The 21,124-nt window shown below is 42.0% G+C and overlaps 1 protein-coding gene across 2 annotated transcripts in view; it reads right to left on the bottom strand.

The window, feature by feature from the left end:
• Positions 1–642: 642 nt before the first annotated feature.
• Positions 643–21,124, bottom strand: part of RFC5 (replication factor C subunit 5) — a gene marked incomplete in the record, with an annotated part of 1,139,084 nt that continues 1,118,602 nt past the window's right edge. For both annotated transcript variants that reach the window (XM_044068297.1, XM_044068298.1), the window contains 1 exon segment: positions 643–1,062. In XM_044068297.1, coding sequence (XP_043924232.1) covers positions 966–1,062 — 97 coding nt within the window.

The following is a 21,124-nucleotide window of genomic DNA, read 5'->3' as shown; positions in this document are numbered from 1 at the left end:
CTAATGATTGGCAGTAGATTTTTACGGTGCCGAGGTGCCAGCTTGACACCCAACCTTCAACGAAGGCACACCCATTCACGCATGTCTTTCAAACGCTACTCGACTGCGGGGTGGACATGCAGACTCCACACAGGAGTAGCTCCAGCTGAGAATCGAAAGGGAGAACCTCTTGCTGTGAGGCGACAACACTACTGCTGCACCACCGCGGCTTAGCTTTCTCACTCTGGTAAAAACAATATTTAAAAATTTTTTCACCTTGTAATTTATGTGTTTAACAGTTCAAACTGTGAATGTACTTAATTCGGCTGCTGCTTCCATTACAACATGAAAATGGTCTTTTTCATGCATCCATTTCCTCACATGTTCCTTTAAGATTACAGGGTTGTGATGACTCCAGAGTCTCTTGTTACAAGGCAGCAACAGTTCTTTCAACTTCATTATACCCACCATGTACCTTTTGCAACATCCTGTTGCTCTTTTGCTCAGTGTGACCTTCACAATTAACAAGAATGCACACCTGTGATGAAGTCTCTCGACTTTTGATGAACATTCGTACTGTGTGGGATTTCTTAAATACAATCCACTAGATATCTTTACACCCAAAACCTAAAAGACTACAAATTCATAACCAAGTCATAGAAATTAAAAAAATAATAATTTTACTGCCAAAATTCTTAGAACATTTATTTACAATTATTCTGAATTAAAGACACTCTTCTTCATTAGTCTGTTACAAGAAGAAATGACAACATTCTGACCATATGTAGAACTTTGGTGTGAATGCCATAACTCACTGTACAAAGAAATATGAATTTAACATTTCCACAGGAATCATTACTTCTTCTAAGTGTACAGTACAGTTCAGATGTAATTCATAGTCCAAATGAGCTATGTACATTCAGCAGGACAGTCATGTAAGGGCTGTTCTCCATCATTATATCCGAATACGCAATCATCTTTCACATCTAAGCTTCAGCCACGACCATGTCACGTGCCACCTGGAATGCAGCAATGAGGGAACTTAACTGAATCTTCTCACTTGTCCCAGAAGCCAGCCTGTGCCTATAAAAAGAAATGGGAGGAAAACAATTAGTGACATGTAATTGTGCAAGCGTATAGCTGCATTTCTTGTTGTACATGGTTCACATAGTGGCAAGTCCTGCTTTTTTTTTTTTGAGGGGGGGGTGACAAATGTAAATCATTGATGGATTGACATCCCAATGAGAAATGGTTCCACTCCTTACATTTATTGCTAGTTAGGACAGCGCCTCTTCACACAGTAATTGGCAGCCAACTTCCATGAAATGGGTAGGCATCTATGCAAACAGTCCATTAATGGACAGCAGTTTTTTTTCAAGGACCCAAGACCCTTCTTGTCACTGCTGCTTTATACTAGTATTTTTGAGACTAACAATTAAAACACAACATCTCATACATTAAAACTTCCAAAATGTACTTTACCAGAAACACTGCTATAAAGTCTGGGGTGCAAAAGGTTAAGGTACAGAATAGTCTTATGATGTTTAGTCAGACAGAACAGAACAAAGAAGTTATGTCTTACCATAACGTTCCATCTGAGCTGTCTGTCATTTATCATCACCTGTGGGTTCAGTTACAATCCTTCGGAATAGACTGATGTTTTTATACCTTGTGAACTCAAGAAAAAAGAATAACTCTGGAGCATATCCCTTACCCATAATGATTAGGGAGATTACGTCAGGTCTACTTTGCTGTTAAGTGAATGAAGATGTAAAAATAAATGAGAGAGACCAATTGGGAGCAGAATTATATTCCAAAAGGAACAATCTCGGGTGAACGTTCGTTATCCCAGGAAATCAGGCAGGGGGAAGGAGGGAAGGGAGCTGATGACAAAAGACGACGGACATCTCAGATGGAATGTTATGGCAAGACATAACTTATTTATCTGAAGTGGTCAATCTTCACTCTGTCATCACCTGTGGGACAGAGTCCCCAGCTACTAAGAACCCTGGGTGGTTCAAGGAAGGATATTCCTTAGCACCATGGTACCAAATGATGCTTTTGCCCTACAGACCAAGTCTAATTTGTAATGAGAAATAATAGTATGAGGAGACACCCAAGTTGCTGCTGCACAGATTTCATCCATGGAAGTTCTGGATTGGAAGACAGCAGAAGTAGCTATCGCTCTAGTTGAATGTGCTTTCGGTGGTAAAGGTAAAGAAATACCCCTCATCCTATAAATGAAAGAAATACAGTCCATAATCCACTTAGCTAGGGTTACTTTGTTTACAGGTTGTCCCAATTTAATATGTGAAAAGGAAACAAACAGCTGATCAGACTTCCTTAGTCTTAGTTGTCTGTGAACATTTAACAGATGTAATGAGTACTCCCTCTTGTTAGAATAATTTGGAAAAAACACCAGAAGGTTAATGCATTAAGTTTGATTTCAGACACAACCTTAGGTAGAAAGGACGGGTTGTTTCTGAGGGAAACTCTAACCTTGTGAAAAATCAAATATGGCGGTCTAGGCTAAAGTGCTAGAATTTTCAAAGTTCTTCTAGCCGATGTAATGGCTACTAAAATTATAGTTTTCCGGGATAGAAACTTTAGATCACATCTAGTGGCTGGCTCGAAAGGGGGCTGTGTCAAAGCTTGCAGCATCAACATAAGGTCCCAAGGAGGAGTACGGTCCTTGTAAGGAGGCTTTAAGAAGACAGCACATTTTAAAAAGGCTTTACAAAGTCTATTTGAAGCAAGAGATGATCCATGGAAACCATTGTGAAAATTAGAGATGGCCACCAGTTGGACTTTAATCGTAGAAGTGGAAGCACCATCACTGTAAATAGAAGCTAGGAAGTGAAGAATTTCGTGAAGTGGTGCTGAAAAGTGATCAAGGTGATGTAGAGGCCCAATGAACAAAAACCTTTTCCATTTACTTGCGTAAAGTTTGTGAGTATTTGGTTTATGGGATGCCAAAATTATGCATCTAACTGGGGAAGAGAGCACATTATGCCTGACCACTAATGGAATTGGAAATACCAAGCTGTCAGCTTGACAGTTGTAATGACTACACAAACATTTTGAATTTGATGAAACTTATGAATTTGTTCAGCTTAGAAAAGATCAGAATGGGTCTCAAAGATACATCTTTCTTTGAGATGAGCAACTGTCTGAAGTAAAATCCCTAACATACTTCACTGGTGGACTTCTCCTATGTACCATATACAACTAACAAAGTACCTCATAGCTACACAGTGAGCTGCTCTTAAAGGATTGGGAGCAATAATCATAAAAAGTGGAATGGCTTTGAAGTCTAATGTATAACCTTGTTAGATAATGTCCCTAAACTACTTATTAGCTGGAACCATTGCCCTAACCCATTTGGACATTAAATGGGACCACTGTCACAAACCTGTTGGGCATTAAATGGAACCACTGCCTTCAAAGTGAATCAACTTGCTGCTTAAGTAGTAGCACAAAGGGAAGGCAATGGGAGAAAAGGTGGGTGTTGCAGTGGGATATTCACAGTACTATACAGGGAGCTCATGGGTGAGAAAGGAGTTTCCATCCCTCCCCATGCCTTGTTGGCTTCTCCTGTCCTGCAATCATGCCACAGCCACAATGATTTTTTTTTTCTTAAAAACTTGTCTACTTAAAACTATTTTGTCAGTCTGCTTTTTATGAAAAGATCACTACTTAGGTGGGCAATTTTGGTCATATTTGTAAACAGAATGGTGAAAATCTATTTCACTGGCAATCATTTTGCATATTTTTTTTTCAAAGTACTTGTCTAAAAGCCTCGGTGGAAGGTGACCCAGTAAGCTGACTATCCAAGACCGCACAAGGAATTTGTTCTTTCACATCTTCTGGCAGAGGCTACAATCCTATCTATTCATGCTTTTCTGGACTATATTGGTGGCTACAAATCTGCTACACAAATCTGCAGAATCACTCCCATACTGCACAGTATGTATACCCTCACCTTGTGTGTGTGGTACAGGCAAATTTGCTCATTTTGCTTTTTAGATTTCTGCGTGGGATATCTGAAACCCTAGTTTTGATCTGCTTGAGGAAACATTATTAGGCACACCTGGTAATTGCCCTGAAAGCTAGGGCAGTAGAGGTACAGAACCTTCTTGTCAAACTGAAACACTACCCTGCTCTCCTTATCCTTTAAGAGCGTACATGGATCTGCAGTCAATGCTGATTCTCCAGTAGCACATTGGAACCACAGCCAGCTAGATGTACAACTTCTAAACAGATAACTAAGATTCTTTTTGCTACCCATTTTAATGAGTGAGTGAATAGGAATCTGTAAAAGGAGTTCTTTAACACCAGAAACACTGGGGGGTTCTTCCAAGGGAACATGTTCTTCCATTAACTTTTCTTAGACTTTGATACCACATTGGAGCAACAATTAAAGTACTCCTGCATTAAATTCATAGCATCACCATATGCTATGTCTTCTGCAGGGGAGCTATAAAACAGTCCTACAGTTTTCAGCAATATATCAACAGGTAAAATCTCTGGGAGTAGTATACAGAGCCTCTCCTGCACTAACAAATTCCAGTGAAACTGACAAGGATTCTTCCTTATTCTTTGGAGAAAGGGTCATCATAACTCAGGGTTGTGCAGATTAAAGCTCATCCTCTACCAAGTTTCAACAAACTTCTCAGGAAACCTTTTGGAATCAAAGGTCAAATGAGCACAAGAATAGATGCCAGAGAGGTTAAATACAGTAAAATTGGGGTCTAGAAAATTCCTAAAGCAGGCTCCCATTTCTATCAAAATGTTAAAATTGCCAAAATACCAGCACACAAAATTCAAGTGGAGTGGCAGTGACTTCTGAGGGCAGATGTCTTTTGTGGGTGCTTGGAAACTGGCACTTTCCACAGGCATCTTGTTACCACCCCTGGAAGCCTGCAAATCAGCAAACTAACTTTGAATCTATAACCTGTAACTCTAACAGACAATGACCCACCTAACAGTCTAAAAGATGCTCTCCTACATGTCTACTGCCGAATCCCCATTGGTCTTGACACCTTTTTATGCAGATTAAAAAAGGTCCTTTTTTCAGGTATCTTGCTTTAGGGACATTTGAAAGAAAACAGCCCACTCAAACCCTGCTTCTTCTTCTTTTGGCTTTTCCCAGTTAGAGGTCGCCACAGCGGATTACCTGTCCACTCATGTTTGGCAGTGGAGTTTTACGGTGTCGAGTTGCCAACCTGGCGCCCAAGCTTCCACAGAAGGCACACACACTCATGCCTAGGGCCAATTTAGTGTGTCCAATCCACCTACAGCATGTCTTTGGCATGTGGGAGGAAACCCACGTGACCACAAGGAGGACCATGCAGACACCGCACAGAAGGCACCCCAGCCGAGGATCGAACAGGAGAACCTCTTGCTGTGAGGCAGCAACGTTAACCGTTGCACCACTGCGGCTGCCCACTCATACCCTGCTGCTCCTATTAACAAAATACACCATTCAGCTGTCTCAGTCTATATGTGCAATCCAAATGGCCACAGCACCTACAATGCTGTCCTCAATAACCTGCACAGCACCAGTAGGAATTCTAGTTCAGATCTTCTGTCAAAAAGCAGCCTTAAGAGATAGTTCCTGTTCTGCATCTAGGGCTGCAGAACCAAGACCTTGTGTCATTCTTGCAGAAATTATGACGTGTTATCTGACCAACACAATCATGCCTGTTATGTTTCAAGTATGTGCGGTATTAAGATATGTGGACATTTTTCAGCAGTCTTACCCTATGTGTGGGGTCAGGTTAAGTGCCAGCATGTGTGGAATCATGAACCTCCAGATAAGGAATAAGCATATTGCAACATATGACCATTAGGCAAATACACCTATAGCATGTAAATACAAACTTTACTACAGAAATTCATACTGCAAAATGCAGTGCAAGCAATGGTGTTAACTCAAGCACATTCACCCACAAGCAAAAAAGGCTGTTTGTACACGAACCCCTGAGGTTCTGTTATCCTCCTAGCAGATATATTGGTCACAAAAAAAAAAAAAAAAAGGTTTTCCAGGTCAAGTAGCTTGACAGCAGCTGTTGGCTTGAAGTGTGGCAAAGTTAACTTCTCCAACACATAGTTGAGGTTTTGTGGGAGACAGAGGGGACACATAAGCAAGACACCTTTGAGGAACTGATTGTCTAGTAAAGAATAAAGAGGGGATTCTCAAAGATGGCTGTCACAAATTGCAGAAACGTACTTTCAGTAAGGCATAAAAGCATCCTGACTTGTAATTTTGTCTGCTGGGAAGTATCAGAGTATTAAGAACACTGACACTTGGCTAGGATCCATCCCTCTCACTGACAAAGGAATTTCTTTTTCCATTTTGCTAGTTTATAATTTCCTAGCATTAGATTTCATAGTCTCCCTTAACACAGAAAGCGTGTTCAGAAAATGCATCTAAAGGGAATGACAACTAGGTTATCCAAGCCGTCAGCCTTAGGGTCTTGAATATGGGGTCTATGAGTGACCCCTTGTTTTGGATCAAGATGTTCACAACCTGAGGAATTAAAAAGTACAGTTTTGTACCTACCATAAATGTAGATGTTCGAAGATCCACATTGCTGCAGTCATAACATGTGGGTAGTCCGCTGTCCTCGGTCGGCCCGAATACCAAAGAGTTAGGCTGGCGTCGGTCATGGTCGCTCAGATCTGACGTCAGTACGCCGTGGTATTAAAGCGCATGACCGACGTCATATCCTCAGTCTTTCTTGCCCCAGATGTCAGAAGGCCCTAAAAAGAAAGGCCATAGCCAAAAACAGAAAAACCTCCAAAACCCATGTACAAACAATATTCACAACCCAAACCACACAACCACTCCAAAATACAGAGGGGAAGGAGGGAGGGTAAATTAGACTGCAGCAATGTGGATCTTCGAACATCTACATTTATGGTAGGTACAAAACTGTACTATGTTCTTCATCTCACATTGCTGCAGTCATATCCTGTGGGTAGAATCCCAAAGCAAAGGTAAAGTGAGGTTGGCAAAATCATAAAGCATTGGGAGCTGCTAACATGCCCTGTAAAACTGCAGTGGCAAACCCAGCCCTAGATTTGGAATAAAGAGGGAGATGATAATGTCTAGAAAAAGTGTGCACTGAACTCCAAGTAGCTGCTTCCAAAATATCTTTAGTAGCTACACCCCTTAAAAAAGCAGTAGAAGTGGCAGTAGCCCTAGTGGAATGAGGTCTGATTCCATCCGGAATCTCCTTACCATGATGAGAACAACAAAAAGCAATACAATGGCCAATCCACTTAGAAATAGTTTGTTTTGAAACAGGTTTCCCCTGAGAGCCCAAAGCAAAAGAAACAAATAACTGCTGAGACTGTCTGAACCCTTTAGTTCTGCTCAAATAATAACGTAACTGCCTGTGAATATCCAAAGTGTGCAAAATTTTCTCCCCTTTATTTTGGGGATCAGCATAAAATGTAGGCAAATGAATAGATTGGTTCAAGGCCACATTTGAAACCACTTTAGGCATAAAAGTAGGGTTAGTATGCAGGGATACCCTATCCTTATGAAAAATCAGGAAGGGTTCAACTGCCATTAGAGCCTGTAATTCAGATATCCTTCTAGCAGACGTAATGGCCAACAAAAAAGCAGTCTTCCAAGACAAAAACTTCAACTCAGATGTAGCTGCAGGTTCAAAAGGAGGTAAAGTGAGTTTTTCCAACACAAAATTGAGATCCCAGGAAGGAGTAGGAGCTCACGCTGGGGTCTTATGTTCTTTGCCCCTCTAAGAAATTGCTTAAACAAAGGATGAGAGAATAATGGTGGGTCACAGTCATAGTGAGCAGAAATGGCTGCAGCATGAACTTTTACAGAGGAGAAAGACAAACCCTTGTCTAATAATTCTGTAAGATACTGAAGTGAAACACTCAAATTAGGCCCTGAAACATCAAAGCCCTTTGCTTTGCTCCAAATAAAAAATCTCCTCCATTTATCAGCATAAACTTTCCTTGTACTAGGCCTTCTGGCCTCCAAAATGACATTCAAAACTTGTTGAGGAAGCTGCGACCTTCCAGGTTCTAGAACAGAATATGCCAGGCCGTCAGATGCAGGGACTGTATCCTGACATTGAGGAAATGATTGCCTGCCTGGGACAAAAGGTGTGGAATTGAAGGCAAAGGCCAAGGAGGCTCCCGTACTAAACTCCTCAGCAGAGGGTACCAGTGCTGCCGTGGCCAATCTGGAGCTATTAGAATCATGGAGGGCTTGTCCTGTCTGACCTTCAAGAGCACCTTGGGAAGGAGAGGCAGAGGAGGAAAGGCATAGACGTGAAGATTGTTCCAACTGAATGATAGAGCATCCACTTTCCAAGCTTTTGGATGAAACATCTTTGTGCAAAACTTTGGCAACTGGAAATTTAGTGGAGAAGCGAACAGATCTATGTCTGGAGTCCCCAAAATCACTGTCAACTGTCGAAATACATGAGGATCCAACTTCCACTCGTGGGGATCCACCATCTGTCTGCTCAAAACATCTGCTAAGGAGTTCTGTGCTCCTGGCAGAAACCTTGCCTGAAGAGTGAGGTGCAGACTGAGAGCAGTCTCCCACAAAATCATAGCTTGCCTGCAAAGAGGGTACGCATGGGTTCCCCCTTGCTTGTTGATGTACCACATGACAGTTGTGTTGTCTGTTTGAATCAACACTTGTCCTGGGTGAAGTAGATCCTTGAAAGCCATCAATGCAAATTGGACTGCTAACATCTCCTTCAAGTTGATATGCAAATGTTGAAGTCTGGCAGGCCACGTGTCTTGAACCCATTTTCCATTGAGGTGTGCTCCCCAAGCTTTGTCTGAGGCATCTGTCGTTAAGATCTGACTCGCCTCTGGTCGGGTCACAGAGAGTCCCTTGTTTAGGTGACATTCCTGAGCCCACCATAAAAATTCCTTTTGAATGCAAGGTATTATCTGAATGACAGTGTCCAAATCGTGGCAGTGTTGAGTCCACACACTTTTGAGATACCATTGTAGCTTCCTCATATGCAGTTTGGCATTGGGAAGCACCAGAATACAAGATGCCATGAACCCCAAGGCTTGAAGGACTGTCCTTGCAGTCAGCCTGGACCGTAGAGACAATTGTTGGACGTAAAGTGTAAGATTTCTTTGCTTGTCCGGGGTCAAAAAAGCCATCTGAGAGGCTGTATTCAGTCTCACACCCAGAAAGCACATTTCCTGAGAGGGTACTAGACTGGACTTTGTTTCGTTCACAGAATACCCTAGGCACCTTAACACTGCCATAACATACTGTAGATGATGAAGTAGCTTGTCTTTGTCTTGAGCAAGAATCAGGCAATCGTCCAAATAAGGATAAATTTGTATTCCTCTTAACCTTAAGAAGGCTATCACCAGAGCCAGGACCTTTGTGAACACCCTGGGCGCAGTAGATAAGCCAAAGGGCAATGCAGAGAACTGATAATGTAAAATCCCAGCCCGAAAATGCAGGAATCTCCTGCAACTGGGCCTGATAGGAATATGAAGATAAGCCTCTTTGAGATCCAGAGTTACCATCCAGTGATCTTTGCCCAACTGAGGCAGAAGTTGTTGCAGAGTCAACATTTTGAATTTTGGAATGTCCAGGTATGTGTTGAGGATAGATAAATCCAAAATTGGTCTCCAAGTGTTTCCTTTCTTTGGTACAAGAAACAGGCGAGAATAAAATCCTAGGCCCACTTCTGACAGAGGGACCTGCTGTATAGCCCCCATTTGAAGAAGTAAAGAAATCTGTTTGTGAGCCTCCACCCTTTGCTGAGGAGGAACGTCCGGCATGCCTTTGAAAGGAGGCAATGTGTGGAAATAAAACTTGTAGCCTCGGTCTATAATGTCCAACACCCATTTGTCCTGGGTGACTAGAAGCCAATTTTGCCTGAAAAGTGCCAACTTTCCTCCCAGAGGAGCTGCCAGACAGGAAGGATCTGGCAGCTGAAGATGCAGGTCATTGGGTCTGTTTACGAAAGGACTGGCCCCTGCCCTCACCTGTAGATTGTGCAGGGGAACTCCACGTTCTAGGCCTGAAAGAACCCTGAGCTCTGCCCCTACCACGTCTAGATCTGCCCCTAGACTGTAAATCAGAAGAAGGGTAAGCCCACCCCTTAGTAGGCCAATTTCTGCTAAACTTAGGGGGCTGCACCTGCAAAAAATCCTTAACAGTCTGCATAGACTTAGCTTTGTCTTCCATTTTCTTCAAGACTGACTCCACAGGAGAACCAAACAAAACTTCAGACTGAAGAGGAGCATCCAAAATTCGAGCTTTAACATGCTCTGACAAGTTCTGATCCTTAAGCCAGGCGTGCCTACGAATAACTGATCCAGTGGCAGCCACCCTGGAAGAAGCCTGTAAAGCATCGAAACCACACTGCAAAGAATGCTTACCCACCTGATCAGAGGCATGAACCAAATCCTGTAATTCCTTACACTCTATGCCCTCTGCCAAAGCATCTACCTTAGATTTTAACTGAGCAAGAAGAAAATTCTGGTACTTCAACATATGAAACTGGCAATTCAAAGCCCTCATTGCTAGAGTGCAAGAGGTATACACTTTTTTACCCCACCTATCCAAAGCTCTAGAATCTTTATCCATAGGAACCTGATTCTTTACAACAGAAGCCCTGACCCCCTTAGGTCCCTGGCTAATAGTTTCTGGATCAGCCCTTGGGCTCTTATACAGATATTTATGAGCCTCTGGCACTCTGTAATACCTATCTGGTTTAACCGGTGCAGGAGGCAAAGAGTCTGGCTTAAGGGAAGCCTCAGAGAAAACATCCTGAACAACATCCAAAACAGGAGGTATAGCCAAGGGCCTATGTTGTGGTAAAAACAAAAATTCCCTAAGCCTCTTTCGGGAATCTGAGAAATCCTGACCTTCCCATTTAAAATGCTCCCTCATAGAATGCAGGGTTTCTGAAAATGAAAAATCCTCTGGAGGAGAAGCAGAAGGAGTAGAATCCTCTGCGTCTGAATCAGAATAAGGAGGAAAATCCTGAATGTCTTCAGCCGAAGACTCTGAGTAATCTGAAGAATGTTCCAAACCTTCCACCTCAGGCTCCACCCTAGGCCTCTTATCTGGGGGGGGCATAGAACCTCTGATTAAAGAAATCAAATCTTCAGCCATTTTAAGCATGTGTTTTTTAGGTACAGAACCTGCAGAACTAGGACTGACACCAGAGGAAGACAAACCAGGCCTGACCTTGGAAGGTACCTTAGAGACAGGAGGGGAAGGCCTAACCACCTTATGCAAAGAAGGGAGCACAGCCACCTGAGAGGCCCACTCAGCCTGACCCAACTCCTGAGAGGCCACATCTTGCAAAATTAACGGCTCCCCCTGAGCCTCAGCTGAAACCTCGGCTGGATCCACAAATTCCACCGTAGTTACGACTCATCCTGCTTGGACTTTAACGATTTTTCCTTGCGCTTCTTAGCGGTAGCGGGCGTCGGAGGATCCGACGGCATATTGTAATTACACCGCTTACCGAAGACAAGCCTAGCGCAATCTAACCTACGTTTAATGGTGCGCTTATTAAATCTAGCACAAAAGCGACACTCGACTACGTCGTGCTCAGGCCCCAAACAAGGAATACAGAGAGAGTGGTAATCCCTATGAGGTATCTGTTTCCCACAAGAAATACAATTATTCACTTTTTCTGACATCCGGATTTAACTGAGGCAAGAAAAGACAAAAATATTCCCCAACGGGGTACTTAGCCCAACTTGGTTTTCGGTCTGAAACTCAGAATACGAAAATTTCAGAACGCCGAACGGCACTTGCAAACGCTGCTTCTGCTTCGGACCATGCGGCAAGAAAGACTGAGGATATGACGTCGGTCATGCGCTTTAATACCACGGCGTACTGACGTCAGATCTGAGCGACCATGACCGACACCAGCCTAACTCTTTGGTATTCGGGCCGACCGAGAACAGTGGACTACCCACAGGTTATGACTGCAGCAATGTGAGATGAAGAACATCAGGCTTTGACTTTTCCATACTCAATGCACAGAACCCATTCTGCTTGGCCAAAAAAAGGAGATGTGAGTAGCATTTTTGAACCATTTTCCCTTGCCTTCAAAATTACTGAGAATAAGAGAAAAGGGACAGAAAGCATAAAAAATACATAATCCCCAGTTTATCAATAATACATGTGATGCCTATGTCCCTAAGGCTGTGGTCCTGGTACAACATTTCTTAACTGTTGTTTTTCTGGAGAAGCAAAAAAGATCTACTGCTGGCTCATTTCAAAGGACCCAGAGTGTAATTTCTTGATTCGCCGGGGAGGGGGGGGGGGGGGGTCATTTTGTTTAGTCAGTTTCATGTCTGACTACTGGGCCAAGTGCACTGCCTTCTCAGTGAGCTTTCACAAAAGGTACAATTGGGTTCTCTTGCTTGCTAATAAACCATATCACTTTTGTTCAAGTTCCCTTGAATCCTCAGTTCCCCTGAGTGGTCTCCCCACAAAGCTACGCCTAGAAAATATGTAGTAACTGACTGGATGTCCAGGCCTGGCTTGAATGAAATCTCCCAAATGAGGTTAATTGTTGAATCTGCCATAAGAGCTTTTTCCTGATACAAAGCAGCAAGGGGATGGGGCACTGCAGGGAGTGGGCATACTGACAGCATCTGTTCCCTCAGTACCACTTTACTCTTGTAAGGTGTTACCGGAGAGTCCATTAGAGCAAAGAACTCTATTTAGACCAGTGTTCTAAGGAATTCCCTGCCATTAATCTGATTTTGTTGTTCTATGAAAGTGAAATATGAGTTGAGGAACAGCAACTTCTCGGAAGGAAGGAAGGCATTGCTGCACTTTGTTCTGCCAAGAGTGGCTGATGGCCAGTCTTTATGTCAAACTCTGAATACTGTGGCTCACTTTAGAGCATTGTATTGGATTACGCAAATCATATGCACTGTTTCAGGTGTTTTCTTTCTCCACTGTAAGACAACCATGGAGTTAGGTGGAGCCAAGCCTTTTCTTCTCCCACCATTTTTTTTGTGTGCGTTAAATGTTTTTCAAGTTATACTTTTCAGAATTGAATTTTCAAAAAAGCTTAACTGAAATTTTTGCAATTCAATCAAACATAAGGAAACCAAAACAAAATACCCCACGGTTTGCAATATCCAGAAGGGCTCACAAAAACTTTGAAAGGGCATTAGATGCGATTTGGACAGATTCAAAAAGAGTCTTGGACTCTGGAAGAAGGGCAGGTTAAAGTCATCTGCATATCATCTTGGCTAGTAGCCTGAACCAGGTAGATATCTAGGTGGGAGTAAATGCGGATACCCTTGGTTGTATGGTATGCAATTACTGCAACCAGGGTATCTGTAAGCACCTTGAATGCAACACGTAAAGCAAAAGGGCAAATGAGCAAATTGGTAGAGCACCCAATACTTTGGATCTCAGGTACTGTCCATCTGTTCTTGTAGTGGGTATGTGGACATAGACATCACTCAGGTCTAGAATAACCACAAAGACTGTAACAGTAAAGTGAGTAGGGCCTGCAAGGTAAACATTCCTAACTTTGACAGGTGTAGAAATTTGTTTAAACTTGACAAATGTAAAGTTGCAGAGGATGCATTTTCCTTGTGATACAATAAAACCCTGTGCCTTCTTCCTGCTATGATGATCTCTCTCTCTCCAGTCCCACCTTACACAGTCCAGTAGTATGGGTTGGATTATCTGATGTGTTTCAGTGATCACTAAGGGAGTGCCTGAGAACCCTAGCCTTTTTATGAAGTGAAAACGTGTCTGTCTCAACATATGCACGTCTAAAGTGTCTTGAAAGATTTTCCCTTTCTTTTAGTAGTAGTCCCAGATGCCCCCCACCCCCAAGTTTAGGGTAGGGATAGTACAGAGGAAGTTGGATTGGAGTGAGATACTGGTGGGGAGAGAAGAATTGTTATGTCATAGCTATTTCACAGTGATGTCCTGGCCTGGAGGCCCCACATTTTCTAGGCCAGCCAACACACATTCCCAAGCATATTTTCCCTTGGCTTAATATTGAATTTAGCAAGTCTACTGCGGTAGTGGTGCTGCGGTAGTGTTGTCGCCTCACAGTTAGACGTTGCCCGTTTGATTCTCAGTTAGAGCGTCTTCTGTGTATCGACATGCGTGAATGGGCGCTCCTTTGTTGAAGGTTGTGCGTTAGGCCCAGCAAGCCAGCACGTAAAAATCTACTGCCAATCATTAGCGGACCAGAGTTCCACTGTGGCGACCCCTAACCGGGAAAAGCCGAAAGACACAAACAAACCAACATGCCTGAGGGTCCACGAAACATGTTACAATCTCATTCACAGCTTTAGATTATCATACTACTTCGTCAAATCTGATACTACACAGTAAACTGCCAAATCTCAACATATTTTTTTTAACAAAAATATTTCTCAACATTAACCGCAACTTAAATTTACAGGCAAATCGGAAAGCAAAATCTTTTCGCTGTATATTATGACTTCTTGCTTCAAACACTGCACACATTTACATTAAAAAAGCTTTCTTTATACATAAATTGCATAATGAGTTTGATGCACATGTGTACAATAATTAGTCCTAAACAGATTGGGAAGAGAGACTGGATAAGCAGTTCACAAGGAAACAATGGAAGGACATATGTATGGCTCCCAAATATGCAACAGTCTACAAGATTTAGTATTTTTGCTAAGACGTTTTTGCATAGGTATTTTTATACTCCAAGCAAACCCCAAAGAAATTTTCCTCAGCAAGATGGCAAATGTTGACGGTGTGATGGGGAAGAAAGAGGTAACTGGAAACGTACGTTTTGAGACTGTAATAAGTTGGTAGACCTTAAAAATTCTGTACACAGTACTTCGCCAGAAATATTGGTTGAGCAAATGGGTGTAATTAAGGAAGTGATTTTTGAGCTGGAATGCTGGATCTGAATTGCCTAGACACAGTAATGACTTGTTAAATTTAATTCCTGTAGTTGCCGAAAAAGCATTTACTAGAAAATGGAAATCAAAATCTTAACTGTATTTGAAGTATTAAACATTGCTAGAAATAAAAGAAGTGGAAGTGGGATCTTTAGAAAAGGGTAAGAACAAATTTCATTAAAAAAATGGAAATTCTGTGATCAATACATGCAGAATAATGTCTTATGGGAGAATTGAGGTTTAAGGGAAGGCAGGAAATGATCAATTTATGTAAAGATGAATTGATGTTAAATATACAAAAGAATACATGTGCTGCACAATGTTTGCAGCTGGGAATATGCTAATATGGGTTGTTTTCTTTTAAATGAGTATATGTTTGCCTACGTTTTTACGTGATAATTCGATAAAGGTGTTAAAAATAAATAAAAAAAAAAAATCAGTCCTAAACAGACTCTATATAGCATAAAGAAAAAAGTGCTTGCCTTAGAAGGCCACCCCTGTTGATGGTACATAACTGTAATAGTATCTGTTGTTTTTTAAATGCTATTTTATATTCTGGTTTCAGCAATGACCTCAGCCAATATCTTTCTTAAGAATACCCCCCCCCCCCCCCAAACATCTTTATTAAATTATCACTTGTGACATAGGCAAATTTTACATTCATATAAAAGTATTCAAACTATGTAACATAACAAACATACTTCACATATACTGCTATATATCATATAACCTAAGCAGTATATTACATCAATTATTCAATTCCTTCTTTTTTTAAACAAGAAACATTTATTAAACCATCACTTACTACATTGGCAATCATACATTTATATAAATGAAAACAAACCACACTGACACAAAGCTAGTTGCAAGCATTTGGTCTGGTTGCTATTCAAGGTATCGACCAAGAAAAGGCTACAAGCCTACAGACCCTTGCATCATCTGGGACAAGACTGTGGATAACAAAACAGGCTGTGGCCTGCTTTTCATCTTGGGATTGGTGCTAACATTTTGCTTCTGGTGAGAGAAGAAGCAAAGTAGCATTGTATCCCAACAGAATGAAGCTGTGGTCAGACCAGCATTAGTAGTAACCAGGCAGTAGCCATTCATGCGACTACCCTCTTTTCATCATTCTTGACAAGCTAATTCTTTGTTTTCAGTAAGTACTACTTGATTTGCTTCTAACTTAAGAAAAGTTGTTTACTTCATCCTTAAATTTTCATGGTCTACATATTAGTTTTCTCTCAAGTGTTTGGCAGTGCTCTGTATAGACTCAGACACCTTGACATTTTTCCTATGATAAAACAACTGAAATTTCTCCAATACCTAGATGCACACAGGACAATTAGCTTGCAGTGACAAGCACTGTCCCCATAGTTGCAAACTGGATACTCCTGACAGTGATTGATATTCTCACTCTGTCTAATAAAAGGGTCTGTTGCCATGGATATGAACTTTCCTACTGACTCCATTACTGGCTTGGTGGATATGGGCATCCTGAGGCAATGTAGAAATTCCCTCATGTTTACTAACAACCAATTAATTCTCAAACAAACTGATATGGTATGTGAGAGATGTATTTACACAATGTCAATGGAGGCAAAACTCTCACATAAAAGTACTCCTAATGTCAATAAAGTTGTCAGTAGTACACATGCTGCAGCCATCATGCACAATTCAAAGCAGACATATCGACCCACATATGCTGAGGCACTTAACTGTACCCTTCCTAAACCACAAAGACCTCCTAGATGAAGTACACACAAAAATACCCTCAGGAGCCCCAAATGCACTCTTTCAAAACAACACCCACATCAACACAGAGCTACATCTCATGGAGCTTCTACCTCTAAGCCCATAAGGAAAGTTAACACACAATCCAACATTCTGGTCATTGGAGACTCCATCATGAGGCACACTGATGTCTTTCTCACTAGTCTGTGTAAGGGGAAAGTCACGGTCAGTTGCTTATCAGCAGATAGGATCCACCACATTATGCAGGCACTCAGGTCAATGGACCACAATTACCAATATGACTCAGTCATAGCCTATGCTGGAGTAAATGACCTGAGACTTACCTCCCTAGACTATATGAAGAGAGACATCACGGAGCTCTTGGAACATATGCGTCTCAGGCTGGTATGAGCCTATCATTGAGCAACATTTTACCTTCTCCAAGGATGATGCCACAATATGAACAAAAGATGACTGATTTAGTTTCTGGTGTCATTCTAATGCAGGACAATATTTGTCAGCATGGAAGGAGATGGTCAACAGACCATTCTGCTTTGCCAGGGATGGTCTGCACCTCTCCCCTCTAGGCTTTCAAATATTATCTAAAACATTATCTTCCCAAAAGTACCTTTTTTAGCCAATGCCAAACTGAAAGTACTTCCGACAAAGCAAATCAAAACCAGGAAATCCAAAGGCTCAACGCTAGGAGTCTAAACAACAAAAAAAAAAAAAATCCACTCCCTAGAAGCCATCTTTACCCTACAGAATGCAGACTTTTGTGCGGTCACTGAGACATGGTTTAAAGCCACGGAGAGCACACCAACAGTGCTAGGTTATAATGCCTTCTACACATTTAGGCCAGCTACTTCACAGGCAGGGACTAAAGGTGGAGGTGTCTCTATTTACATCAAAGATAAACATACTTCAAGGCTGGTCAAACAGGACAATGCACTTGAGGTGTTCCAGGTTCAAATCACCATAGGTAAAATGTAACACCACTTCCTTGCAAGCTATAGGTCCTCCTCTATGACCTAGGAAACTCATACCATGTATTTAAGCTAATTAGAAACACTGACCATTCAACCCAATACCATATTCATGGGTGACTTAATTACCTCACTGTTAACTGGGAATCCTATGCGACACCAAACGTACATGGACAGAGATTCCTGGATATTGTAAACACAAACTCCCTGTGACAGATAGTCAATACACCAACCAGGGGTGCAACCGTACTGGATCTAACCTCCTGTTATTAAGTGAGAACCTGGCAAAACTTCAAGCCCCCATAAACCCTGAGGACACTGCTTCCTATGCAGAACTATTCAAAGAAACCCTGTACAAGCACGTTAATAGCCGCATAGAGGCAGCTGTACACATCAGGAAGTACAGAACTAACAAAAAACAAGCCAAGTGGAATCACAAAATCAATAGGCTGTATAACAGCAGGATGAAAATTATGGCAAAAATTAGGAGGTGCAGCACCCAGCAGGATAAAAGTACTCTCAAACTAAACAACTTGGAGGACAAATAAAGTCTACCAAAGCCAAATTTGAGGTTAAGTTTTGCCTCCCAGGCCAAGGACAACCACAAAGCATTTTTTTAGCTATGCCGCAACCTCAAAGGCAATACACTTTGTGTGGAGAGCTCATTGTAAATGGAGCCATCTATACTGAGCCAGAAGACATAGCAAACCTGCTGGCTGATAAATTCAGCTCGAACTTTACCCCTCTCTCCCCTCAACCTTTCCTAAGGAAATAATCATGACATGTAACTCCCCCCACTATCACTAGGGAACAGGTCCTTAATGCTCTCTCTACGATCAAGAACACTGCATCAATGGGCCCAGACAATATTCCAGGATGTCTTCTACATAGCATAACACATGACCTATCTCTGGAATTACTATTTAACTGTAGCCTCCAAATAGGTTTCATGCCTCATGAAAGGAGAAAGGCAACAGTCATCCCTCTGCACAAAGGTGGTCCATCTACAGACCCTGGAAACTACATACCCATAAGTCTCACTAGTCATATGTAAAGCCATGGAAAGAATCATCATGGAGATGATTAATAGAGATATAGTAAACCTCCAGACACTGGACCCAACCCAGTTTGGTTTCAAGGGCAGATCATGCCTACTTTTCCTGGTGGAATTCTTTGAGAAGGTCTCCAAAGCAATGGATGTGGGAAAATTGTTTACACTGCCTACCTTAACCTGACCAAGGCATTTGACACAATAACCCACTCGGGCATTGTTGACAAACTCAAGAAGTTGGGTACAAACCCATATGTCACCCAATAGCCAACTGACTCACAGACAGGACCCAGGAAGTTAGAATTGGAGAGTCCACCTCTACAAAGAGGCCAGTCACAAGTGGAGTCCCTTAGGGATCAGTCCTTGGACCTCTCCTTTTTGGCATTTACTTCTCAGATGTCAAGGCCAATGTCAATGTTCTCTGGCTGACTATATTTGTAGAGGATTGCAAATCAGGAGCGGTCAGTGAATCTCACACTGACACAAATGTTCTCCTGGAGGGGCTGACACAGACACACAACTGGTGTCAGAGCCATGGACTAAAATTAAATGCCAAGAAATGCATAATAGTATCCTCTGGGAAGTTGTCCATCCCTGGTAACTATCACATTGACAACACACCCCTTAGAGCTGACCCAGTAGTCAGGGACTTAGGGACATATGCAGATAGCAATCTAGCCTTTGACCATCATGTGTCTACAGTGATGAGGAAATCATTCTGTATTGCACAACTTAAAAACAAGGTATGGCATCTAAGTCCAATGAAGTCATTGTTCCACTGTATTCGGCATTCTTCAGACCTATCACTGAGTACAATGCCCCTTTGGTATGTACCTAACCAGGCATATCCAATAATTGGAACATGCCCAGAGGTTCCTCACTAAAAGGATATGAGGTGTAAGTAATGTGTCCGATGCAGACTGCTTCAAGGCTCTGTCTCTGTATTCAGTCTCCTAAAGGCTTTTGAGGGGAGATCTATGCCTGGCATACAGGGCATTGTCAGACCCCACTCTGATGGACCTCCTGAATGTCCACAAAACAAACAGCCCTAGAATTACCTGTTCTAAAGACTTAAACCTTGCATGTGATACAAATAGGCCCTGCTGGAGAGATAGGTATGTATCTCAGAGACTACCACATCTATGGAACAAGCTCCCTTATCCATGTGAAACAGAGTTCCTCCCTAACCAATTCAATTGCAACTTGGACAATTGGATTGGAAGTTGGAAATTTACCCCTGGTTTGGGACCTACGTCTCTAATTGACACAGGCAACCTGTAAATGGTTCATCTCCCAAACCCCTGCTTACACTTATCAAGGGTATCAGAACTTGTCAGAGATTTGGGATGTATGGCTAGGCTTAAAGCCCTTGCAGTCAGTTAACCTAATAAACACCTATGAACCAACCATACTGACACACTTCCAGTTGCAAACATTATACATTACTTATAGTCTACTCAATTTTTCTCACTAAAACATCACATAGCTAATTTAAGCCCTTCTGCTTTTTAAACCTCATTCCTCCCTTGTATGTATTGTTCCCACAATTCCCATTTTTCCTATGCAGTTTGTTCCTACCCCTTTCTAAAAATCTCAATTCCAGTTGTTTTATCTCTGTTACTATATTCACTACTTCCAGTACAGCTGGTGTACATTTTGCTTTCTATTTTCTAGTAATTGCTGTTTTGGCAGCCACCATTACTAGACACAGCAAGGCCTTACCATGTCTAGGTAATTCAGATTCTGTATCATAGCTCAGAAAAATCATCTCCATCGTCAGACCAATCTGCCCACCCAGCATCTCAGACAGCGCATCCCGCAGGGAATCCATAAAGTACGCCAACTGACCGCACTCCCAGAAAATATGCTCCCAATTACCTCTTTCTTCCCCTTCACACCTCCAACATTTGCTGTCTGCCTGAGGAAAAATTCTGTGGAGTCTACTTGGGGTATAAAAATATCTTTGTAAACATTTTCTTACAAATACTCTTCATAGAATAAAGGAGTCCAAAGTCCACCCTGAAGTCTTCTCACCACCTTTAATCTTCTCATCAGTTAGCACATCCCCTACTAAGATACAAACACCATTTCTAGACTTGTTTTGCTTATAGATGGTATAGCCTCTGTGCTCCACACTATGTTACTGTATAACAAAGATTAGTGCTTTCTTCTACTATAATGTCTTAACTGCAAACAATGAGCATCTTCTTCCACAGCCTGTTATTTAGCTGCTCTATCAGCAACCTATTTACAAATAAGAACTCCTTTCCCCCTTCTGATGTAAATTCTGGTGCTATCCTCCATCTACTCCACTGGCAGCCATGCTACAGGAAGTTCTCTCCACCTGTAGAGATCAGCCCTTCAGCACCTTCTGTTACAGAGTAATGAGACTTCTCTTGTACCCTCACCAAATTTGACCACCTGTATAAATACCACCTAAGGTATCCCCAGAAAAAACGGCAGA

Source organism: Protopterus annectens, chromosome 4.part0, assembly GCF_019279795.1.
Source record: "Protopterus annectens isolate FY-2018-M chromosome 4.part0, PAN1.0, whole genome shotgun sequence".
Classification (NCBI taxonomy): Eukaryota; Metazoa; Chordata; order Ceratodontiformes; family Protopteridae; genus Protopterus; species Protopterus annectens.
The sequence above is the reverse complement of the archived record's forward strand: the minus strand, read 5'-3'. Positions and strand labels throughout refer to the sequence as shown.